Here is a 26,393-nt window from a genome sequence, read left to right on the forward strand (position 1 = left end):
CTGTGGTTCCACATGGCAACAATATATAGTGACATATTCTCCATTAAAATTCTCCAATAACTGTACCCAGGGGAAAGATTCAAAGTCCACTTATTTAGAAGTATCATTCAGTTCAATGGAACTTATTCCCAGAAGGTATATTTAGGACTGCAGATTTCAATCAGCAAATGATCTCCTTTCCGTTGGGGGCAGACTCATAGCCACCTCTTTCAAGTTGACTGGGACTACCCCCTCCCACAAAAAGGCATTTATTACTTAATGGACTCCACAAATCAATCCTCTTCTGCTCGATGTTATCAATCAGAGAAAGCAAGCGCCGAGTCAACATGTGGTACCCTCAATGTCCCCCCCCCCCAGCACCATGTCTGTGTCACAAGGCCACAATAACTGAAAATCCTCCCTCTAAAAAGAACCAGAGTTCTGGATTCATTCAACTGAATGCAGCATTTGTGGTACCCAAGTTATACCAAATGCAAAAAAACTTTATGCTTGAAGTGTTTTGCAAGCATATTATATGGAGCTTACAAGGGCACTTGTACATCCACCTGCAGGCCAAGCTGGAGTAAACTATGAACGACTCAGAAAAGCTCTGCTAAACAACGTCCCAATTACAGAATGGCAGAGAAGTATTGCTTCTTTGCTGCCATCGCCGCCACCAAAACAGGCACAATATTCCCATTTGAGTTTTCCATTACCTGCATTCCAACAAGGAAATGGACAGAAACGAAAGAAAAATTAGTTGGTTTTGCCTGTCATTGGCTTTGTCTAATTTGGCCTTCCTGCATTCCACTCTACTAGTCCCCATAGTTATTAGCCACAGCTGCCACTACCTGTGGTATGAAAAGGTATCTAAATACACCTGAAGGCTGAAATCTCGTAGTCACTTCCCTAGGTGTGAAGTCCCACAGAAATCAATGGGATGCACAGAAGTTTGCAGCATCTCCTAGGATTTATTGTTTATTTTGACTATTTACTCAGAAGCCAGATGCCAATGCTAGATTTAAAAATCAAAAATCCTCATCCATTGTGGATTCTTACACAAAACCACCCAATTCTTTAAAAACAAATGCACGCTAGCGGATGCTCAACTCCACTGTTGGTGGAGTTAGAAAGACAGCATGCTTTTTCAAGACCTGAACAGGAAATGCCTTGGTAGGAAACAGGAAGCGTAGCTGATGACTGCATGTGCACACAGGGCCTTTTCTGCTGAACTATAACGGGGATGGAGCAAGAGTGTCAGACACAGGGGAGAGAAAAGCTTGATGGCTGTCATTGTACCTGACATCAGCTGATGAGCTAGATGCAGTGGAAATTCCTGAAAACTATATGAGATTATTTGCTGGCTAGGTCTTTATTGGCTTTGGGACCAATGTGAGTCAGGGTTTAGTTTCTGGTCTTTAGATTTACAAACCACCTGACTGAGATTTTGCCTCTGTACTAAGGAGCAAAGGAAATCTCCTTCCCTCCAACAACATGTCTTGTGGAATTTAGAGATTATTGCTGTTATTACTGGCTCTGCTAGACTGAACAGCATTTCTTTATTGCAATTAACCCTTTGGGTGGAGCCAACATGTTCCAGATTCGTATCTCAACGTGTTTCAAGAATGGGTGTGTCCAGACCTGCAGTTTTTCAGTCTACAACAGAAAGCAGCATGAGGAGCAGCCCGCATCCTCTCATTGCACACATGAACTGGGTTTACACTCTCACTCTAAAGGACGGATGACATTAATTAGACATGCATGTTTCTGCCTAAATGAAAGTCACACGCTATCCCATTTCCTGGCCGTTGTCTCTCTCCGCCTCCAAGCTGGCTTGTTTGGTTTGGGGTTGTTCTTTTTTAACGTTGAGTCTGTGGCACTACCGTTTTGCATGCATTCATGTAGACGCCTTGTCCGTATGTTGGCTAGTCTCCTCCCAGCAGAAGCTAAACACAGCCACAGTGTTAACCCAGAATCCAACCACCTCACAGAATCTTATTCCCCCACCCCCAAAAAATATTTCCCTGCCCCACCCTGCCTGAGGCCATCTCCAGGCCATCTCCATTTGTGTGTGTGGAAAAATAAAGAAAATGTATCAGGTGTGATTGCATGTATGAGTGCAACTGTGCAAATTTAGCATTTATGAAACCCAAAGCACCTGCAGTTTTAGGAGAAGCATGGATGTAAGGGAAGCAGATGAAATTTGCTATTGGGACACTGAGAAATAGAAGTGAAATACAGCACTTTGGGAAGGGCCATAGATCAGTGGTAGAGCACATCATTTTCAGGCAGAAGGTCCCAAGTTCAGTCCCTGCTATATCCAGGACTAGGGCTGTTAAGTACCAGCTGGAGCCCCATGGAGCTGCCATGGAGGGCTGGTTGGATCCTGAGAAGCAGAAGGAGATCAGGGAGCTGCAGTTAGATGGCTCTGGGGAGGGTCCTAGTGGGGCAGGAGAAATTCCAGGGAATCCCTGTCAGGTGTCCAACATCAGGGAGGGGAAGGGGAGCTGGGAAACTCTGATCCAGGGGAGGGGCCAGGTGGCTTAACAGAGGAGAATTCAACCCCAATGAGATATGATATTGCTATTCAGGTGCTTCCTCCTGTCAGCGCAGAACCTCCTGCTTTTAAGGAGGCAACAGAGTATAATTCTGATGCTGAGCACACACTGACAGCGCTTCCAAGAACAAGGAGATGCCAGCGCTAACACAAGTAGACCTCCCACGCCTAACTTGGAGGAGTGCATGTTCATTTGCCTAGCCCTGAGACTTTGGCTGCTTGCACTAACTGCTATGCCTGCCCCATCCTTTTATAAGAAAGATGTAGGAGGCATGTTGCTTGTGGGTCAACATCTTAGCTTGTGCCTGGCCATGCCTATGTATCTCTGTGGCTCCTTGTAACCTGAGACTGGTCCATGCACTGTTTTGACTTTTGCAGTAAAGCCTTTGGCAGAAACAAGAGCCTGCAGTTCCAGTTCTTCATCTAGCAGTGAGGGCCAGGACACTCACACCCAAAATCTGGGGGAATCATTGGCAGTCAGTGGACAATACTGATGCTCCAATGATTTGACTCTGTATAAGGCAGCTTCCTATGTTCCAGATACAAGAACGCTTGTTTTTGGGTGCATCAAAAAACAATATCACTCGAAAGCAGATTGCATAGGGACATGCAACATGTTAACATGTAGAAAAGGGCGTCTTCTTGTTCACCATATTCATCCCTTGGCCACACAGGGTGAAATCTTGAGCAGCGATCAGATGATGCAAGAAGCAGCATAGTTTGGATCTGCAGGCCTGTATACAGAAATCTATGATAGCTAGACTCAGACATGTATATAATTGCACTTCAGACAATGATTATAATCACATGGCTAAGCCCTAACGATGCAAAAATATACATAGTGTGACTCATCCCTTATCAAAAGCACTGCAAAACAAAAAATAGTGTTACTTAAAAGCAATCATACCTCGTCAGGAACCATAACAAGAGGGTACTTGTCTTCGGATAAGAAGTTAAAGAGACACCAAAGTTTGAAAGCATCTTCATGGGATACAACGCTATTCCCATTCCGGTTTGGCTTGTAATTCTTCTTTGCTGTCAAGGTCCAGCAAAGCTCATCAAAACTCTCCTTGACAAAAGCTCCTTCTTCTACCTGCAAACAAAACGTAAGTGATAGCTCTAGTGTTCTGGAGCAAACAGTGTGATGCAGCAGCAAGCAAACCAACAAACCTAATGCTATTCTAGGCTGCATCAACAGAATTACAGTGGCCTGATCAAGTGACTGGCTGAGTGGGGTGACGAGTACCAGAGCACACGGAAATGCCATTTACCTTCCCACCGCAGCGGTACCTATTTATCTACTTGCACTGGTATGCTTTGAAACTGCCAGGTTGGCAGAAGCTGGGACAGAGCAACAGGAGGTCACTCTAACCACTACACCACATTGGCTCTCAGGTGTCCAATCAGGTGATGCATGCTGACAACGATTAGGGTCAAAGCCAGCAATGGGTAGGGCCAGGGGCACCCTCTTATTTCTCTCTATGTTACAGCCTTTTCTCTCTCGCACCCCCCTTCACCTCTTCCTTTCGATCCAACAGACTGTCAGTGGAAAGACAGGTCGCTCTTTCCAGAGGTCTGAACTGATCATTTGGAAAGGGCTTCTCCCCCCCCCTTCCATTGCTACAGCTGTTTTGACTCACTCCCCATTTTTTCCTCCGACACCTTCCTTTTCTCCCTCTGGGCTCCCCCCACCCACTCAAATTCAGTTGTGTGATATATATGGCTTTCAGACCAGAGGTTACTCTCCTATGGTTTAATCTTTGGCAGTGGAGTACATATACATATTTAGCATCTGATGGTAGCCAGTTATTATCTCAAAGCACCTGGTTTCAGCTCTTTCTAAGGGACATACCATTTAGACACTTGGCTTAGGAACCCTCTAGCTGCCCTTTCTCTTAGGCATTCATGTTTGTGATGCTTGTGATGATATTGAGGCAGTCCTGCTTTCATCACAGTTTTCACCTACATAGGTTTTGGGGTGTCACACTGCTTCATTTCCAATCAGTGCATCTCATGTAACATCCTGCTAAAACCCCATAACTTCTTATACCTAAATGTTCTGGTTTATTTCTGTTCCTGTTTTGCTATAGCACCTTGGGACAGCAATAATGTGGTAGTACTAGGGAAGCATCGCAAAAACAACTAATAAAACAGAATAAATTCACCACTCCCGTTCACTATTATTGTGTCAAGAACTTGTTGCAAAACACACCTGCCATAAAACACTAGTCAGGGAGGGACCCAACAATTTTCCTCTCATAAAGAGATGAGAAAAGCTGCTTCTTCTGCAATGTCCTTATCTGCACAACTGTTGGTGATAAAAGAGTCCAATATCCTTTTGCATCTCGTTACTCTAACTGACTAGCAATGGATGAACTCATTTTTGCTTAGCTGGGGCATTGGCATTTACAAACTTTCTTACTGAGTATTCAGAAAATAGTTCATCTGTTTTCTGAGCACTCTCTCCTAACTTATAACACTGCACTGGCAGATGTGTCCTAATGCACCTTAATAATAATATTCCTCCTTTGGTAGTGTGGCTCCCAGGACCAGCCACGGTGGAGAACTACAGTGGTACCTCGGGTTAAGTACTTAATTCGTTCTGGAGGTCCGTTCTTAACCTGAAACTGTTCTTAACCTGAAGCACCACTTTAGCTAATGGGGGCATCCCGCTGCTGCCGCACAATTTCTGTTCTCATCCTGAAGCAAAGTTCTTAACCCGAGGTACTATTTCTGGGTTAGCGGAGTCTGTAACCTGAAGCATATGTAACCTGAAGCGCATGTAACCCGAGGTACCACCATACTTGGAAAATCCAGCCACCATCTCTTTCCCCCACCCCACCTCCCCAAACCCCACCCCTGGAATAGACTAATTAATCTGTATTATCTGAGTCAATTTACTTGGATGGTTTCTTGTAGAGCCAGATGGGGAGAATAAACCACACATTTACAAGAAACCATCCAAGTAAATTGACTCAGATAATACAGATTAATTAGTCTTTTAACTTTTGTCATTGTTCTCTTTTTTTTTTTGAAAAACACTTCTGCATTTCTGTTAACTTTCAATTACAACATACTATTCCACCTACTCATAAGAATTTTAGATACTAGTCACAGCTCAGATGATCACATGCAACAATCCCCCAAAGTTCAAGGGAACCATGACGTTGACTAAGATAGCGTGAGGACACAAAAAGAGTCTGCTGGATCAGGACAGTGACCCTCTCAGCGAGCATCCTGTTCTCACAGTAGCCAACCAGTGGCTTGTGAATCATCAATATAATTGTCTCCCATATGGCAGAGGAGAAAGGTGGTTGGGAGAGATTGAGGCTGAGAGAGACTGGCTTGCCCAAGGCCACTTAGCGAGTTCATGGCAGAGATGAATTTGAACTGGGGAAATACCAATTCATAGCCCAGTCTGTTAGCCACCAGCACTCCATTTGCTTCCCCTGTGCAATTGCATCAAGCTTCAAAAAGTACTATGCAGTAAAGGAAGTGATACACAAGTGTTCCCTGGCTCTTTAAACAGGAGTGTGCGTGTGTTTGTGTTTGTGTGTTAGTTATCTGGCCATCTTCCATAGCTAGTCTCTAAACTACTGATTCACAGTTTTCATCCAGCAAAAGGTTACCATGCCAAGATAACACTAGGCAGATGTGCCAGTTCTGCCACTAGCTAATGGGGACCAAAAGGATAATGAAACAGCTATGACCATCCTTGTGCCTTGTAGCTGGGGTTGCCTGCATATAAATTGGCATTCAGATCATTTGGAGTGGGCAGCGAGTGGCAGCCAGCCAGGAATTCAGCACATGCCCCATGACTCAAGCTTGTGCTTTATCCAAAGCACGAAAGAGTCCAGAGCTCCCTGCATAATGCACAGCTGACACGTAAACCATGTTCTGCAAATAAAAGAGTCTAAATTCTCTCTGAATTTAAACTTTAAGTTTTAAAGCCTGAAGCCTAGCATTGCCAACTAGGCCTTTCTGGTATTTTACAGTCCTGCAAAGTGTGCCTGTTATTTGGGAGAGTCTTAAGGCTACATCCACGTAAAAGCTGTCTAGATTTCCAAGTTGGAACACTTGTGCATTATCTGAAAATCCCCTGGCAAAAGTAGCTACCTTTTTGCCTCAGGTCACAAATATGCCACTAAGCAAAAGTCTAACTATGCAGAAAGCACCACCTGCTAGCTCTGGGGGGCAAATCAGGACTGAAACCTCCAGACCATGTAGATTACAGAAAACAGGATGCACAGGGTAAAGTGCATCCAGTTTTCAAAATCAGCACTCTGTTGATGTGTCCTAATCGTGCCAGTGCATCAAAATCCAGAAGATGCAGAGAAAAGCATCCACATACAAGATGATACAGGTCAGAAATATATTCTGGGTGACTTCTGTATACTTGGTTGTAAGGGAATTCAGAAGGGGTCCAACTTGATAAATTGTACCATTTATCTTTGTTGAAAAAGAAAAACAAAGCCTAAGTTATTCACCTTGAAAATCCAGAATTCTCTAATAATAATAATTTATTATTTTATTGTTTATACCCCACCCATCTACTCATAATTAATGGAGCTAGTTTGAGTGTGTTTAGCAAATTCATATACATTAACCTGACCTACAAGCCTTGGAATTTTAATTTCACAGAATTTTGGGAGTGCACTGGCAAAGATTAGAGTGTGTGATAGCTGGAAATGAGAAACTTGTTCGTTCTGAAACAAAACCTGATTGTGTGTCAAGATTTGAGATTCCCTGGTAAGCCAAGAGAAACATAGGGCACACACAGGGGTGTTTTCAATGCTAGTCCTACTCACAGAAGACCCTCTAAAGATAATGGACTTAGGTTCATTAGTTTCAATGGGTCTACTCTGAGTAGGAGTAGGACTTAGGTTCATTAGTTTCAATGGGTCTACTCTGAGTAGGACCAGCATTAACTAAAATCCATAGCTATGAAGCCAATGCAAACCACCTGGATCTTCTGTAGGCATATTTGTGACCTTTTACACTAGGGTAAAAGGGCTTTCCTGAGGGCAAATCCGCCCCCCAACCCGTGCTTGACTCAAAACAGCATGTCTTCACAACTGATAGAGAGCGACACGACAATCAGATCATTTATTTCAAAACAGCACATTCTCTATATGCATGAGTTTGTTTCCTTAATCATTTCACACTTGAGCTGTTTCGTTTTGCTCCCTGTACGGCTGCTGCTGGGTGGTGAGTCACTGGATAAGGTAGCACGTTTCCTGCTAATTGGAGGAGATATCCAAATTAACAGAAAGAGTATTCTCAGACTGCATTCCCACCTTGAGGCAAGATTATTCTGTTGGGCTGGTGGTTGCAGTGCAAGTCAGGCCTACTCAATAATGTGGAGTGGGGGGGGGGAAGGGAGTGGACCCCTAATGACATTCACAAACTCCACCCCAGAACTACACCAAAGCATGCCCCTCAAAGCCTTCTAAAAACAATAAACAACAGTGGAATCCTAAACTGGCTTCCTCAAATCTACTCAATGGGGTGTATTCCCTGCTAGGTGTGCTTAGCACTGCAACTTAAGTATGCCATCCCAAAAGGCAAGGGCACTGGGCCCCTGTAATTTGAGCACTCCTGAAATCCCTTACAGCAGGAATGTAGAACATGGGCCCCTGCAGATGTTACTGGACCACAACTCCCATCTCCCCTGATGAGAGGTGGAATCTAGCAGCAACTGGAAGGCTACAACCTTACCTTACAATGAAGAGTTTTGTGCTCAAAAGGGTTTGCATGCTTGCCGCTACTCCTCTTCTTCTTCCTACCTGCCCCCCTCTTCCACAACCAGTCATCATGGTGTAGCACAATTGAGGAAGGATGCTAATGTCCTTCATCAGAAAACCAGGCATTAGGGGGACCAGAAAAACTGACAGGGGTCTTTGGAGTCCTGAGTGCTGCCACCACTTTGCTGTGATGGCAAATACTGTTTAAAGCAGGAATGGGGAACTGGTGGCCTTCTAGCTTTTGTTAAACTCCAACTCCCATCACCTGCAGCCAACAGGGCTGTTGGTCAGGGATGACGGGAGGTGTAGTCCAATGAGGCCTGGAAGGCCACAGGTCCCCCCCTTGGGTTGCAGTTTAACAGTGAAACTTTTGAACAGTTTTTGCCACCATAGCAAAATGGCTCATGGTGTGTCTTGGCTTCACGTTGCTCTATGGCTGGCAGGATTGGTGTGTATTTGTGCAGAGTGGCTGGTGGCAGCTGCAGTGGGAAAGTAGTGGGCAACAGAAGTGGAGAGGCAGCAAGCCCTTGCTTGTTCTGCCACCCTCGGACTCCACCTCCTTATCCAAAAAGCTCAACTTGCCACATGGCAGGAACAACCCTATGAAGCTGCCATGGATCGATCTCTCTGTGTGTGTGCGTGTCTAAGCCTGGAGAAGACAGCTCATAACATTCCCCTTCCAGGAACAAAGATGCCTTTGAAATACAGAGAACCAGAGAGAAAAATCAGGCTTTAGGAATCCAGTTTCTTATTTTAAAATCTTCTCTTCCTAACAAGCATCCAAACAGATCTTTAAGATGGAGAGTGGGGTTTTTGCCAGCAGACTTTTAAAATTCATTTGAATCTCATTGACACAGATTTGCACATTCCCCAGGGCTTGATGGTGGGTTGTGGGGAGAGGAAGAGAAGCAGCAAACTTGCTCCTGTTTGCTGTCCCATTTTCTCAACCTTAAGTAGGATTCCATTCACACTGAAATGCTCTGAACCCACCAAAGCCAAGTATTCCATGCAAGGGGCTATAATACTGCTTCACAGTCCCTCTATATAAAGAGGTCATGAATCTGAAAATCAGGATTAACAGCTTCCTTCCTTGAAAGCCTGGGAGGTACTCAAAGACACTATGATTAACTGAAAATCCTCCAAGTAGCACAAATCTGACCACACTTGGAAGGGCTGACATCCCATTTCTGTTTCCTTCCTGCTTTGTGCCTCACACGACGTAAAATGTGGGTTGCCTCTTCCTTTTTGCCCCTCTACCCATTCTTTTCCCTGCTCAGGGGAGTGCTCCTAGTAAGTTGATCCACTTAAACAATTGTTCAGTGTCTTATTTACATTTAAAAAAAGCTAAACTCAGTCAGTGGGGGATTTTAAATTGAAAAATTGCTCTGGGAATGGGGTGGGAAATGGACAAGGAAGGCACAGCTGCAGCTGAATGATAGACCATCTGCTTAGCAGAAAGAAGGTTCCCAAGTTCCATTGCCAGCATCTCCAAATAGGGTTAGGAAAGACTCCTGCCTGAGACTTTGGAGAGCTGCTGCCAGTCAGTGTAGACAGTATAAAGCTAGATGGACTAATGGTCCCACTCGGTATAAAACAGCTTCCTATGTTCTTCCCATAGCTGTCAACTTTTCCCTTTTCTTGCGAAGAATCCTATTCAGAATAAGGGAATTTCCTTTAAAAAAAAGGAAATGTTGACAGCTATGGTTCTTCCTGTTACATCTCAAATCACCAGCCAATCATCAGTGTGCACAGTTGCTCTTGCTGGAAACTAGGAAAACTGTTCCTTTCCCGCCCTGCGTTTGATCAGTATCATCAAACTAGATACTTGTAGGGCCCTAAGTTCCCCATCCCTGATCTAAGAAAAAGGAGCTTCAAACAGATACAAGGGGAAATGGGGCTTACCTTGTCCAGGATGTATTTATTGAGATATGGCATATACCCTTGACTTGATACTGGCCCATCGTCATCATCCTTGAAGTGTTCCTCCAGTGCCACAGGATCATGAGGGATGCACAGCACGGTGTACAGGTTGTGAGAGAGCACCTGAGAGAGTAGAAGAAAGACAGGCCATCAGGACAAGACAGAACCAAATTAGACACAAGGAGGGCAGACATATTTTTTTTATTCTCACATCTGCCTTATTGACATAACAAGTAGGGAATGGAGTGGGGAAGGGCTCAGCCTCCCTCACCCACACACCTCTACTGATGCCCCATGTCTTTTTGACTTAAACATGAGCAAATGCAGACACATGAATGATAACCTTGGCTGCCAAAACTATGGTCCCATGATACTTGAAAAAATAAAACAGTCTGGCTTAGGGCAACGTCTTCCCATTTCAAATGTGACACTTCAAGGATTAAACTATTTAGCTGCTAAGCAATTGGATGAAAAGTGGGGGTGAGCAGCACCATAGCCAAGATGCTCTGCAGATTCAATCCCCAGCATCTTCAGGTAGGACTGTAGAAAGACTGAAAACCTAGAAACTTGGTGTAAGGCAATTTCCTATGTTCCTATAAAAGAATAACCAGCACTTTAAAGTTTAAAGGCATCCCAGAATACACTTCTGACTCACACCCTGAAATTACCCTCAAACAGAAAGAAGGAAACTATTCTGCAAATAAATGGTGATATTTTAGTGTTTTTTGGTTATATTTTAGTGTTTTTTGGTTTCTGTGGAAGCAGCCCAGAGTGGCTGGGGAAACCCAGCCAGATGGGCGGGGTACAAATAATAAATTATTATTATTATTATTATGGTGGATGTAGGGATTTATTAACCCAATCAAACTTTCACCCAAATAATAAATGCATTGCTTGGAAGAAAATCCCACATGCTGTCAATAAAACATACTGTCAAGGAAGTATGCCTAGGACTATGATCTTTTCCATATGATTATTAGATTCAAAAGGGGGTGTGGCTGTGTGCCTTAAATTTTCATGGAAAGAGATTACTAGGAAGGGCAGCTTCTTCTACCTTTGCTGTATTGGATTGCCAGCTCCCCACCCCACCCCACCCCCACAGGTCTCACGTGCCTTTAATAGTCACATGACATGCAGAGATTCAACAGCTCAGAATTGTACCATCCATCGCTAGTAGCTTCGTGTTGGAAAAAGCTTCAGCTGTTAAGTTTCAGCTCTCATCCAGCTGTTTGTGCATAGGAGCTCTGCAAGGGGCAAAGGGGTGGGGAAGTTGGCAACCCTACAGCAGCACTATAATGAAAGAGAAACTGCCTGCTGAGAAAATCTCTTCAGTGCAAATATTAAGAGGAGAAAGGGACCTTGTCCTGCATTGAATGTCTCATCCCTGATTTTCCACCCCCATAACCAAAAAATAGAAGGCAACTGCTCCCTCCCTCAAAACCAAGCTGTGATTAGCTGGCATCATCTGAAACTCACCCTATTCATCTTTCACATTCAACCCAGCATAATGGTGTTTGGTATTGAGTGCTCAGCTATTGGAGGATAAATAATCTCCAAACAATGTAAAATTCTCTCCTTTGTCTGAGAGTGTACCACTTCTGGAATTGATATACGTGCTGTTGTAGAACAGATGTCCTGGCTGCACTCCAGGTGGGCAAACTGCTTGCCATAAGTGACTTGGGCATGGGGGTGGGGGGGGTGGGAGAGACTGGGGAAAGTTTACATAAAAAGCACATTGGGTAATTCCAAAAGACCAGGCTGCCAAGGTGAATAAAGCTTAGTTAGCCGGAAGAGGCTCACTATTGCCAGAAAAACGGCTGCTATCTGCTGCAGTGTCTGCCTGAGAGCCTAGCCAGATATATGTGAAAGGATCTCCCAACAGACATTTTCTTTACTTAAAAAGCAACAGCAGAAAACCCCCAAATTGGACCAAGGCCATCGTGTTGGCAGAGGGGAATAGTAGCAACAGTGATGTCTATGTTCTGTTTTTCTTTGAGTTTATTTATAAAGCAGATAACATACAAATTAAAAATAATAAAACATCAAATATAAACAAAGTAAAAGCATAAACAATATAAACAGAAGGAACTGGGAGCGTGTGACTTCGGGAAGACAGGAAACGGCTTTATACTGAGCCTGACTAAGTGGTCCATCTCAGTATTACAGTATTACAGACCAGTAGCAGGTCTCTAGGTTTTCAGGGAAAGGGAGTCTCTCCCAGCCCTAGGTGGAGATGCTGAGGATTTAATTTGAGGTATGGCCTTTCCCCTGCATTGTATCACTCAAAGGCTGAAACCTTAACCTCACTTACTTGGGAGTAAGCCCCACTGAATTCAATAGGACCAACTTCTAAGTAGACATGGTTAGGCTTCAAGAAACCCGCTGAAATCAATAGACTTCTCCTTTAATTTCAGTCTTCTCTGAGTACGATATAGTTAGATATTTCCCTAGGCAGCAACCCCTGGAAAGTTAACTGGCTGACTAGTTTTACTACTCTCAGATTACGTTAGCTATGTTTTATATTGCATTTGTAGATACTCTGGTTTTGCCACAACAGGTTAAGTTAGCCACTTCTCTGAGAGGCTACTTTAGCCACTTCTGGAACTGAGAGGGTACTCCCCTTCCTGACAACCAAATTTTAGCTTTCTAAGTCCATGCATAGCCCCAAACATCCCAGTCATGAGACAAGTCTGAAAGCAAATGGGGGGGGGGGAGTAGGAGACAGAAAATCAAGTCCTCTAGAGAAAGGTGAGAAGATGAGCAAGTATCACCTCTGCAGTTATGTTGGGCTCTGCCAAAACCTGTCTGCAATATCAAACTAGATGTGACATGGGAGCTCCATATTTGGAGCTTCTTTCTCAAAAAGCAGCTGTGGGAGGAGTGGGATTCGGATTAGGGCCACAGTGCAGACGAAGGATGCAACAACCTCAATATATTATCACGCCCTCCCCCAAAGGTGCTATTGGCCACAAGGGTGGGTGGAAATTTATGGGTTTAAGGGCTTAAATTAGAATTACAGTCCATTCATGCTATGCTCTCTTAATTATCTTAAGTGGAAACTGTTAGAGGGCACATCCTATCTGCTTTCCTTAACATTCATCTCTAAGAGGTAGGTTTGAGTGAGCTGCTGTCTGGCCACTTCAAGTAGCCTTTCCCTGTGTACCCTAAAATGCCCTGTGGACAGTGGTTAATCTTGCTTTAAACCCTAAATTATTTAACCTATTTCACTAATTTATTTTAAAGTTGATCTACTACTCTAATATTCTCCTCCCTCAAGGCAGCTTAGAAGAAAACACATAAAAAATTAACATTAAAAAGTGTACTCCTTACATTTGCAAATCACCTACAGCACAACCATTAACTGCATTTATTTACTGCAAAGGTTTAATGGGCTGCTATTTAGCCGAGCCAATCACTGTTGTTGAAAAAGCTTGTGAACAAGCTCAAGGACACTCTCATACCTTATGAGCTAATGCTTAAGCAAAGTCCATTTATATACCTTCCATAAACTTTTCTCCCTATCGCATGTGACTTAGGCGAAACTATGCTCTGTAGGCTCAGAGCTGGCACCTAAGTACCTATGGTAAGATCAAACTGAAGGTGTGTCTTGCTTGGCATCCTGTTTCCCCACAGTGGTCAAGTCGGGTACCTATTGGTGGCTGGGGCCCATTGAGCCTGGAGGGGTGAAAGATCCAACAACAGGTAGAGGCAGAGACAATGACAGGTAGAGCCAGCTAATTCTAGGCTTGTCCCCATCCTCCTTTCTGCTGAGTTCTACAAGGGCAACATTACAGTCTAAGAAGGAGGGCTCTGACAGGCAGTGCCACCTCTGGACTAGTTGTAATTAAGGAGGTCAGCAAGTGAAGATTGGCTGTGAGTGGGCTGAAGTGAGTGGGAAAGTGAACCATTCGCCTTAATGAACTAGCCTCCACTGCAGACACCTACAGGAAGACCACAAGCAAAACACAAGGGCAATATTCTTTCACCACTGTTGCTCCCTAGCAACTGCTATACAGATCACATCATATATAGCCACCATGATCAGTAGTCATAGCATTATCCGAAGGCAGCCCTGTATTGTGAAGTTTTTAGTGTTTGATGTTCTAGTATGTTTTTATATTTTTAAATTGGGGAAACCTAGCCAGATTGGTAATAATTCTCTATGAATGTTGCTGTCTGAGATAGGGCAGCAAATGGGCCTCTCTCCCTGAACCACCACCACCACCTGCAAAAATTGTCAAGATGCATTGCACCCAAGATCAACCAAGTTATTTTGGCACCTAAGGCAAAATAAATAAATAAAAATCCTACAAGCGCTTGTCCTTTCCCCTCTCAGCAAACAAATCTTTAAAAAACAAAAACAAATTTAACTATCTGCTACCTTTCTACAGCACCAAACTAGCATGCCCTTTTGAAAGTGCAAAAAGGAGACAAAGTACTGAAACTTACCAAATCTAGTTTCTTCATCCACTCTTAAAATGCAAGCAACAAATAAAAGATATGAAATAAAGACTTTAGCATCAGCCAAATCGTACAACTGTGGTTCGATGACTCAGCATTTCTGCTGCTAAATATGTTCATGCAAATTCAAACAATGGCCTACAGAAAACAGAGGCCGGAGTGGGGGCAATCAAGGACTTCTTCGTAGAGATAGAATTAATGGTTAATGTGTGAAGGGGCAGTGTGGGCTTGTTGCTACTGGCCATGCCCCGTTGGCTGTGCATAATTTGGGGAACTAAGCAGCGGTGTAGCCAGCTGCTTGGGCACCTGGGGCGGTGTGTGCCCTGCACCCGAGGGTGGGGCAAGCCACCAACAGGGCGGGGTGAGCCAGGGCAGGACACGCTGCGCAGAGCCTCCAAGGAATCTGCCCACTGCCTCCCCCTCAGCCATAGGGTGGCTGAAGGGGAGGCAGCAGGCACAGGCACGCCCCATGCTGCCATTTCAGGCAGTGCAGAGCTTGCATGTGCGATGGCGTGACAGCATTTCCCCCCCTGGTGCCGTTGGGCCCGCCCTCACTTAAATATAGCGCACCCACCTCCCAGAACACCAATTACCCGAATTCCTACAAACTACTCCAGATTATCATGTGGGGGACTTGTGTGAGGGAAAATTTAATAATTTGTCGTCTTAGGCAGGATTTGATCAAATAAACAAGAAAGATTTTATTAAACATTGGAAGTTTATGACACAAAGTGGGTAAAACAAAGGATACTTCAGATTCTAATGTTATTTCACTTCTGCTCTTTCTCAGTTGTTGCACAGCTTTTGCCGCTTAATACTTTGGTCCTTAAACAAGGTGGTACTTCCTGTCAGTTACACACCCCTTTGACAACCCTACTCCTGAGGTACTCCAAGTAACAGGCCCAAGGGATCACCACACCCCTCTTAACTGGTTTGGGAGTCTTCTCAATGTAGAAGAATCTCTCCCCTCCTGACTGGAATGAGTCCTCAGTAGACTGTATTCTCACAGCTTCTACTTCTCCTGCCTCAGCCTCAGCCTCCCAGTTAATTCCTGGCCTATTACTCTTACAGGACACCACACACTGTCCTTCACACTAAGCTCAGAGACTCCCTTCTCCAGCTTGTGATATATTCCTCAGAGTGGATGTTTCTACCCAGAACCAACTCTCACTCCCTACCTCCCAACCTAAAAACTGTCTCTCTTTTTCAACTCTTCCTCCTGGAACCCTGGCCAATCAGAAGCTGCCTTTCGTTAACAGTTTGCTGGCAGGGAAAAAATAAAAAGAAAACACTTGGTGAACCAACCTGCCCAGCAAAAACTAACTTTTCCATCACAGCATGCAGCCAACCCACTGCCTCACCCTTATTATTGTTATTATTTATTAAATTTGCATACCACCCTTCATCACAGGGCAGTTCACAACAGCAAAATACAAAATGAGAATACAAAACACAAGATAAAACAAAAACAGAAACAAACCAACAAACCCCCTCCCAAAAACACATTTAAAAAGCCATAGAATATTGAAAAGTTTTCGCCTGGCACCTAAAGATATATAATGAAGATGCCAGGCAAGCCTCCCTGAAGAAAGCATTCCACAAACGGGGGGGGGGGGGGCAACGACGAAAAGGCCCATTCTCCTGTTGCCACCCTCAATAGAACACAGGCTTGGTCAATAGAACACAGGCTTGGAGGCAGGGCTCCCTTTGAGGGTGGGCCTGATGGAGCACATAGACTTCCTTCAGGTATGTTCCCAAGGTATTTAAGGCTTCCTGCACAGGCCCCCTGCACTCCACTCAGTTCTTCGTCTGTAGTTTTTTGGTCTGTGTCCAGAAACATGTGGATGAGCGCTGAGACTCTCCACTTCAAGAAGGGGTAGGGCCTGGGTGGCACTGTGGTCTAAACCACTGAGCCTAGGGCTTGCCAATCGGAAGGTCGGTGGTTCGCATCCCCGCGACGGGGTGAGCTCCCGTTGCTCAGTCCCTGCTCCTGCCAACCTAGCAATTCGAAAGCACGTCAAAGTGCAAGTAGATAAATAGGTACCGCTCCGGCGGGAAGGTAAACAGCGTTTCCGTGCGCTGCTCTGGTTTCGCCAGAAGTGGCTTAGTCATGCTGGCCTCATGACCTGGAAAAAATGTCTGCGGACAAACGTCGGCTCCCTCAGCCAGTAAAGCGAGATGAGCGTCGGAACCCCAGAGTCATTCGCGACGGGACTTAACTGTCAGGGGTCCTTTAGAGCCTGGGAAGGAGAGCAAGTTATTTGCTTGGAGCTACCCAAGGTCCTGTAACACCCATCTGACCCTACCTGCCAGCTGCATGGCTAAACTACCTGCTAATATCTGTAGACTCTGCTTGCTGTCAGGACACTGTATGTACATACTTAGGGCTCCTCCAATGGTTGGGAGACTTTGCTCATCAGGGCCTTCTTCTCAATAATGTCTAATGCCGTGGGCCCCTGAGATTCCTGCCCACCACAGGAACTTGGTAAGCACAGTACAAGCCCATCAGGGAAGGTGTGGTGGAGGCTAAATGCACGTGCCTACTTGTCTGAACATTTCCCCTTATCAGTCTGTGAATAAAATTTAAAAAGCTATAACAAGGGTGGCTAATATTTTTTGGCCTGACAGCCACATTCGCTCTTAACTAGACCCCATATGCTGGTGGTGCATGTGGTCATTTCACACTCTCTCATACATATATGCGTGCACACATGGAGACATGTACAAAGGCATGCAGCTACCCTGCCTCAGTTATTATCTGTGGAGATTAAATTGATGAAGGATTAATCCCACTCAGATAATCCATCTGATGATCAGTTAGAGGGGCAATCTGCATTCCAACCAGGGTTTGGGGAGCCACCTATCCAGGCACAATTTCATAGCCCCCCCCCCCATCATTGCTTAAACCAGTGGCTTCTTGCAGCCACCTAAGGCAGACACAAACTTTAGTAAATGAAAGCTGGAAATTCAGGGCAGAGGTCCAAAATATCTCTGAGTGAGTCACAGAGGCTAGCAAAGAGAGAAAGAGACAGGGATGGACACACATACCATGGCTACAGCACTAGGCTGGAGTTAGCAAAGGATCAGCTACTGACAAAGTGCCTTCTTATGTTGACTTTGAATGATCAGGAAGGTTTTCCCCTCCTTGGCCTATTTTTGGCTGCTTTCGCACCTAGCAATACACTTCCTTCTGCTCCCACACACTGACACTCCTGCTTTTATGTGAGTCAACAGTTCAGCCAGTGTCCAAGCCTGCATGGCTAAGCCAGGTGCCTCCAGAGGGATGTGCATGGGCCGATTCCAAGGCTGAGTGATGTGCTGGCTGCTAAACATGTACGCATACTTTCCCCTGCCTCTTCTGGCAATCCCAACCCCAGTCACAGAGTTGTAATCTGGGCTGTGACAACGTCTCCTCTGTATGAGATCACTTGATGGGCTGGAGCGCACAGTGTTCTTTGCTCTAATTCATAGCAGCAGCTGTGCGAGTCCAGTGCCTCCTGGGTAGGAGACTTGTTGATTACTGGCCCGGCTCAGTAATTAGACACATCCAAATGTGCAATCCTCTTTCACTGTTTTTCCAGTCACATGCCCTGTCTAAGAACATAAAAGATCCCCTCCAAATCCTTGACTGGGCCCCTGAGGTTCCTGCTCTTACAGGTAGGTACAGGAATATGCTCAGTGAATTGCAACCCAGTCATGTTCTGTGGGTGCTGCAGATTGGGGCTGAATTCAGTCATGGCAACAACAGAGGGAAAATGAACCAGGACTAGCTTAACGTGAGAGACAGGGGTGACACATACATACCTTACCACCACAATATGGAAGGCGGAAACAAGAGAGAATGAAATGTCAAAAATACAAGGGATACGAGGAAAGATGGGACACCCTGTGCTAAATGTAGGCTGAAAAAGAAAGGTGCAAAAAACAAGGAGCTGCTTTATAACGTGCCAGCCTGCTATGTAGCTCAGGGATGCGCCCCTCCAATATGTTGTTGGACTCATCAGCCCAAAACAGGATGGTCCACCAGTGATGATGAGAGTTGTGGACTAGTAGGAGGGTCATAGCCTCCCCATCCCTGATATGGCAACTGCCAACCTAGCAGTTCAAAAGCATGCCAGTGCAAGTAGATAAATAGGTACTGCTGTGGTGGGAAGGTAAATGGCGTTTCCGTGCGCTCTGGCACTCGTCACGGTGTTCCATTGCGCCAGAAATGACCCAGAAACCTGCTTGTGGACAAATGCCAGCTCCCTCGGCCTGAAAGTGAGATGAGCGCTGCAACCCCATAGTTGCCTTTGACTGGACTTAACCGTCCAGGGGTCCTTTACCTTTTACAGTATACCTTTTCCTTGATATAACCTATCCCTGCCTACTCTCTGACCAGCAGTGATTCTCCAAGGGCTTCAGGCATAGCCCTTTCTCATTCCCTGCTACCTAACATCTTTCAAAGCAGAGGCACCTAGGACAGAAATTAGAATCTTTTTAACAAACCTGGTGATGGAGACTGTGAGGGTGTGCATGTTCCTGTATTTATTTGTATCCACCACTCTCCATGAATGGTGGTAGCAGCTGTGAACTACTGATTAGAACAACTGATTAAAATACACCCCCAAACCCTGAACACTTTAATCTGCCCCTGAAAAAGACAGCTTCATTGCTTCAAGGCAGGTGGTAGATATGCATTCTGGTGCCATTTCCCCATATCTGCAGCACACTGGACTCATTTCTCTAAGCTGAATGTGGCACTATAATCGGCTTTTGTGTGGCATAGAACCGTGCTCTGCAACAGGCGCCAGCATGACTCAGGGGTGGAATGTTTAATGCAAAAGGAGAATGAAGCTCCTTTTCTTCTCCCTGGTTGGGGACGCTTGGAGGCGACTGCCAGAGTCTGGAATGATCCTTCTAGCTTCAGATCTGGAGCTTGCCTTGCATGTTAAAAGGTGACAAGACGCTACATTCGTGGCAAAACCAGGGTTAGCAGACTGAAGTTCTGTAACAAAGAGGAAAGACATGCTCCAAAATGGTCAGAGGAGGTGAACTCCTTCCCCAACATGCAGTGAGTCCTGGGGCAAGGATTGCAAAGGATTTCAGCATTATAGGGGGTAATGATGAAGAACAGATTCAACAAGCCTTGATTCTGTGTGAGGAACAGATAAATGGATGTTCTGACCATCTGTCTGGTGAAAATGTCACATTTCTTCCATGTCACATTATACAATACAAATTTGTCTATTTTCTGGACCTGGGGCACCTAGGCACATGCCACAGAATCATAAGGTTGGAAGGGACTGTAAAAGTCATCTAGTTAAAACTACTTGCCAATACAATGACTCCGCTGCAAACATTTGTGACATCCTCCTGTCACTGCTTAAATGTCTCCAACAGAGGAAGAGTTTGCTACTTTCTGAGTCTCTGGGACTCAGCTATAAAGCTCAGTGGCTGACCTTGAGCCAGGCACTGTTCCTCAGCATAACCTACCTCACAGGGTTGTTATGAGGATAACATGGGGAGGGGAGAATCATGTACACCACCTTAAGGCTCCTTGGAGGAAAAGGTGGTATTTGAATGCAATAAGATACAAAAAATGGTATGGCCTTGGGTAAGTCACTCACTCTCAATCTGAATTCCACCTAAGAAATGAAAGAGAGGAGATAAAAAGACGGGCTCTAAACACAACTTAAACCCTGAACAAGGGGCTGTAGCTCAGTAGCACAGAGTAGGAGGTCCCAGGTTCAATCCCTGGCCCTCCAGTTAAAATACCTATGCGCCCAAGATTGTGAAGAGCTGCTCCATATCAGAACAGGCATGGCCCCCTCACCCCAGTCTTCTCTTCCCAGTTCCTTCAAGCTTTTATCACAGGACCTGTTTTCTGTTGCCCTCCTCTGAACCCATCCCAACATGTCTATACAGTCATACCTTGGAAGTCGAACAGAATCCGTTCTGGAAGTCCACTTGACTTCTGAACTGTTTGACATCCAAAGTGCAGCTTCTGATTGGCTGCAGGAAGCTCCTGCAACCAATTGGAAGCTCCGTCGGATGTTCGGCTTCTGAAAGAATGTTTGAAAACCGGAACAATCACTTCTGGTTTTCGATTGTTTGGGAGCTGAAATGTTCAACTCCCAAGGTGTTCGGGAGCCGAGGTACAAAGTGCAGTGCCCAAACCTGGATACAGATGGTGTCTGCCTAGTGCAGAATAAAGTGAAACGATTACTTCCCATGGCTTGGAAAACTTAGTTCAATGTAGCACAAAGTACCTTCCTGCATGAGCAGACAACTTTCTCTTGCACAGTGGGAGTTTTCCTCCTCTCCTCCCCATCGACTGTTCTCAGGGTTTCCCCAACCTTACAGAGCTGATTTGGGGACTGTGCTGGGCCTGCACAGGGGGACAGCGGAAGGGGAGTGCTATTGCACAAGCTGAATTCATTCCACTCGTGCAATTATTTAATTGAATATTGCCCTATAGTTACATTGAAACCCTTAAAATGGCATTAGACTTTTTTGAAGCCACATCACCCTGATGACTCACATTCAGTTTCTGACCAAGTTCAATCCCAAGATCATTTCACATGTATTGCTGCCAAGCTACGTATCCCTCCTCCGCTGCAGATGTCAAATTTATTTTGCGTTTTATTCCCATCTTGGAGGTGTAAAGTTATCCCTCCCAGTTTTGCACCATCTGCAAACTTGATGAGGAATAATAATAATAATAATAATAATAATAATAATAATAATAATAATAATATCTTTATTGTCATTGCCCCCTTCAGGGACAACGAAATTACTCCATCCCTAAGTAATTGACGAGGGGGGGGGGAGAGAGAGTCCTGTGCTGCTCTGTCTCCCCCCACTTTGCTCCAATGTGATGAACAACCATAAATGAGAAAGCTTTGGGAATCACTGGGCATCATTTCCCAACAGTTGTGACAATACTATCAACCAGATCACATTTAAGCAAATTGCTAACCAAAATATCATGGGGGAGTTTTATCAAATGCTTTGCTGAACTCAAGATATACTATGACCACAACACATTCCAAAATCCACTAAACCAGTAAGCCAATAAAAAAAGAGAGATAAGATTAGTCTGGCATGATTACTTATTGACAAATCCATGCTGGTTCCTACCAACCACAACATTAACAAAAAGACTGAGTACTTTACAAACTGTTCTGGTTATCTTCCCTGGTATGAAAGTCAGGCTGACTAGTCTTCAGTTTGCTGGATCTTTCTTCCCACCCATACCATCCCAATTTTCTGAAGACTGGGGCAGCATTTGCCCATCTCCAATCATCTAGCACCCCACCTGCTGTCTAGGCTTTCTCAATTATACAGGGTTAGTCTTTTAAAAGAGGCCCCATGGAACATGTGTACTCTGTATCCACGGGGCCTCTTTTAAAGGACTCACCCTGTATAAGTAATACCAAGCACATGCCTATTCTTTTAGCTGAAGACCACCAGCTATCAGGCAAATTTCAAGGATGAGTCACAGCTTGAGTCTTTGGGTTCTTCGTCTGTCACAAGAAGCTCCCCACTTCAAACAAACACAAGCAGAAACCAGTTTGTCAGAGCACATTATTTGTGATTGGTTATGGTATGGACATTGCTGGAGAAGAACCCAAACACAACAAGCTCCTCTACCAAGCATCTTGGGGTTACTGAGGAGCTGCAAAGTTTTCCCCTTCTTCCACATGACCATATGGACATTTGTGTCACAGGACATACACACACATCATTCCAGGTCATTGATAACAAGAAGATATATAATCTAGGCTGCAATCCTATACTGTACACACATTTTACCTGGGCTAATCTTTCTTGAATACAGTGTAGAGTAGACCTGCAATTGCTGCATGCCATAGACTCTAATCTAATGTAAACATAAGATATATCTCAACATAACCATATAAAACAGTTTAAAGATTAAAATGAATAAAAATGATGTTATGAAATAAAATAACAATGCTGCTTCTATTGCTTGGCTCCCTTCCCTGTTTTGTAATGAATAACTGTGCATAAAAACTGCTTATGATCAACAGCCAGGAGCATGGCCTAAGGTTACTTGAAAGTTTGGGCAAAAATAGCTTTCCCTTCTGCTGTAGATTATAACAGGTCCCTTGACTCCTGCCCATGCTTAGAAGCTGCACAAGGGAATTCAGAATACACTTAAAAGTAGATTTGAATTGTGTCGGTGAAACATTATGGTATTATTGAACGTCTGTTGGGTAACCTTACCACCGTCAGCTTAGTTAAGCTCTCTATATTTAATTCAATCACCTATTTAAAACTGCATATCAGATGGTGATGGCTCAGCATCTCCTCCTTTTGCCCCTTTTTACAACCCCACATGCCAGCAAAGGACTAGCCCAGAGAAGGGTGATGGAGAGGAGGGTCTAGTGACCCACTGTTGTCCATCGTGCAAACAGCATATCTCATACAGCAATGGTGGACACATTATTTGAATGTTGATCCTTATGTAGCAAAACGACACCATTCATTGAATGGGGAAACTCCAAAATTTGCAGAAGCACACAAGATATTTGGAGGGGGAGACTGACTTGGAATGATGACTGACTGGGTGGAAGATGAGGAGGGAATGGGGTGTCCTGAATGTTTTGTTGCTGGTCCCACTTGTTACTATTATACTATTATGTCATATTACACAGGAGTAGCCAATGGGGTGCCTCCCCGATGTCACTGGACTCCAAATCCCATCAGCCTCAGCTAGAATTGCCAATGGGCAGGGGTTGCTTTATTTAGAGAGATTTATCAACCACTTAATCAAAGAGCTCTCCACAGAAACAGTTAAAACCCACAAAACCGTTTAAAAAAGCAAAAGTAAAGATTGGTATTAAAATATAGATAAAATCAGTAAAATATGGGTAACTAAATTATACTGTGTATGTCCAAAACTATACAGCAAAGGTTCCTGTTTAAATTAGTCCAAAGCTGTTAAGTGCTTTATATACTAATAGCAAAACTTTGAACTTGGACTGGTAACTAATCAGCAACTAGCACTGATCTCTGAGCAGGAGTGCAATACGATGATAGACTCTCACTCCTGTCAGCAATTGTGCTGCAACTTTCTCTATAATCTACTCTTAGATCAACAGTGAGGGAAGCCCCATATAAAGTGCAATGCAGTAATTCCATCTACAGGTGCCACATAATACCCGTTCCACACTGGTAAGAACTTCAGCATTTAGCGTGGCAGCACCTGCACTTTGGAACTCGTTGCCTATTGAGATCACCATTTTGAGGCAAGATCTCAACCAAAATGAACACAATCTCGCCCCTAATGGGTGCCAGTGGGGGCACCGCCTCTCCACTACCAGCACTGGCAGAGGCGGCAAGGCAGGCTGGTGGCCCATGGGGATGCCACCTCAGGGGCAACGCCCTAACCCTGCCTTATGAGCTGATCTGGCTCTGAGTGCAGTCCAACAATATTGAGAGGACATCACTTTTACTACCCCTGTTCCGTGCTTACTAGTTTGTTGTGTTCCTTACTTTCCCACTGCCATGCATCAAACTGTAACCTAAGGGAGCTAGGCCTAAACTTGGGTTAATAGTAGCATTGGAATTTAAAACATTCTGATCAGTTTAAAAAAAGGTCCCTCTGATAAACCAGGAAACACATTTTAAAATTAGGTTTTTTTGTAAAAGTACTTATAAAAACTGCACATGGCAACCACCATTCTAGAAAAGGCATTCCCTCTAGTGAGTGAGAGGAGGAAAATGCAAAATCTGTCCAAGATATTTCCTGCAATACACGCGCACCACTTATAGAACAAACAATTTATTTAGATTCATTGTGTTCTTCTTATATGCAAATTTTAAATAAACTACGATCTATACAATTAAGTGACTATGATTTCACTAATCAGGTATTGCCCTAGTTAACAGTAAATTAAAGCCTACTTGGCTTTCCCACTATAATTTTGCTGCAAGATAAAAGGTTTTTTTTAATAAAAAAAATCACTGATGAGTTAGATCAGAAGATTCATAAGCTGCAAAAACTACTGGATTTTAAAAGGAGGAAAGTTCAAATCACGTGAAAACTGCCTTGTTGCAACATGCACAGCTTAAGGAGACACAGCGGCAACAGTAAGGTGGCTCCCTGCCTGCAAAAAAAACCCCCTTACTAAACAGCCCAGGAAGCCACAAACGCAGTTTCAACCTCTGTTCGCATAGACTTTGCTATAATGTTGGCTCTAAAAATTTATTAGTGAACTTGCTATGAGAAAAGGGCTCTAGAGGTAAGCAGACTGGGCGATGCAGTTTTAAATAGGTGATAATTTTGATAAATAAAAGAATTGGCAGCTCAAGCCTTACTCAAAACCCCATACTTCACTCTTGAAGTCCTGCTCACTTAAAAGCAGATGTTGGAAAAAAGGCATTCTGCACAAGCAGAGAGACACTCATATACTTAACACTCATATTCTTAACACTGACTGCATTCCCATGTAATATTTTCTGACTTATTGTGGCTTACTGTAAATGAGCAACATGCTGGTACGTGCTGCCCAATTGCTTCCACTCTGCTTCCCCCCTGGCATGAGCAGAACAAACAAACCAGGAAGCTTTGGCTTTCCATTAAAATCAAACCAGGGGTCATATTTTGCTGTTCCCTAACAAGCCAATGCCAGCAAGTCAACAACAGGCCATGTTTTAAGGTTAGCTAGTGATCATGGCTTGCTCAAGAGAAAGAATCCACAATACCTGGTTCAGACCTAATAGGATACCAAGGTTTTCTAGTTTGCTTATTTTGCTCTTGCCAGACTAAGAGCAAAGCAGAAACAACCAGGCAGGGTGCACTAGCACACTGCTCAATCACAGTAAACTAAGGTAAATTAGAAAATCTGGCTTATTGCTATGTTCAAACATGGCCACTGTAGGTCCCTCGCCTGATGACTGGCTTTGAAAACAGGTTAAATCCATTGACAAGTCAAGAGGTACACTTTCGGTTTTATCACGGAAGAGACCATAAGCAGAACATATGATTTCCATGCAGAAGGTACTCTGTTTGAATGCCTGGTACTTCCAGTTTTCTTATCACATAGTAAGTGATGAGAAAGGCCTCTTCCTGAACCCTTAGAGGGACATTGCCAGTCAAAAGTAGACAACACTGGCCTAGCTGGACAAACAATCTGACACATTATAAAGCATCTTTTAGAGCAGATTTGGGGACCCACAGGTTGAGAACCGCTGTTTTAGAGCATGATGGAAGTAGTCATCTCCTGTTTGTTCTTAGAATATAGTCCAATGTGGCTAATTTGTTGTCCTCCATATTAGACTACAACTCCCATCATCTGTGACCACTAGCCATACTAGCTGAGGCTCATGGGAGCTGTAGTCCAACACCATCTCAAGTGACACAGGTTAGCCACCCCCCTGGTCTAAGGCAGACCTCAGAGATACACCACCACTGAACTTCCAGCAACTAAGCTATAATTATAGCCATGAAATTATCATTCATGAATTTGTTCAGTTGTGTGCAAACCTGAGTTTGGTTTGGCAATAGGAGAATTTTTTTTTAAGGAATCGTTTTTTTAATGGCACTATCTTAAGCATGTTTACTCAAAAGTGATCTCTATCGAGTTCAACAGGTTCCATAGTAAGCATGCTTAGGACAGCAGTCTCAGGGTAGTAGCCATAATCTCAACTCATGGCCATTAAGTACTTTGTAAGTTCAGCAGCATTTATCACCAAGTTGTGAGCATTGCTTTAACCATGGAAGT

The 26,393-nt window shown here is 44.3% G+C and overlaps 1 protein-coding gene across 3 annotated transcripts in view; it reads right to left on the reverse strand.

Annotated features, from left to right (window-relative positions):
- Positions 1 to 26,393, reverse strand: part of DEF6 (DEF6 guanine nucleotide exchange factor) — a 44,411-nt gene that overhangs the window by 13,206 nt on the left and 4,812 nt on the right. For 2 of the 3 annotated variants that reach the window (XM_081195839.1, XM_081195841.1), the window contains exons 2-3: positions 10,183 to 10,323; positions 3,444 to 3,629 (exon numbers count right to left, since the gene is read on the reverse strand). In XM_081195839.1, coding sequence (XP_081051965.1) covers positions 3,444 to 3,629; positions 10,183 to 10,323 — 327 coding nt within the window. Of the gene's footprint in view, positions 1 to 3,443; positions 3,630 to 10,182; positions 10,324 to 14,649; positions 14,671 to 26,393 lie in introns of those variants that run through there. The other variant, XM_081195840.1, reaches the window with a different exon arrangement.

The sequence above is a fragment of the Podarcis bocagei genome, assembly GCF_964188305.1.
Source record: "Podarcis bocagei genome assembly, chromosome: 5".
Classification (NCBI taxonomy): domain Eukaryota; kingdom Metazoa; phylum Chordata; class Lepidosauria; order Squamata; family Lacertidae; genus Podarcis; species Podarcis bocagei.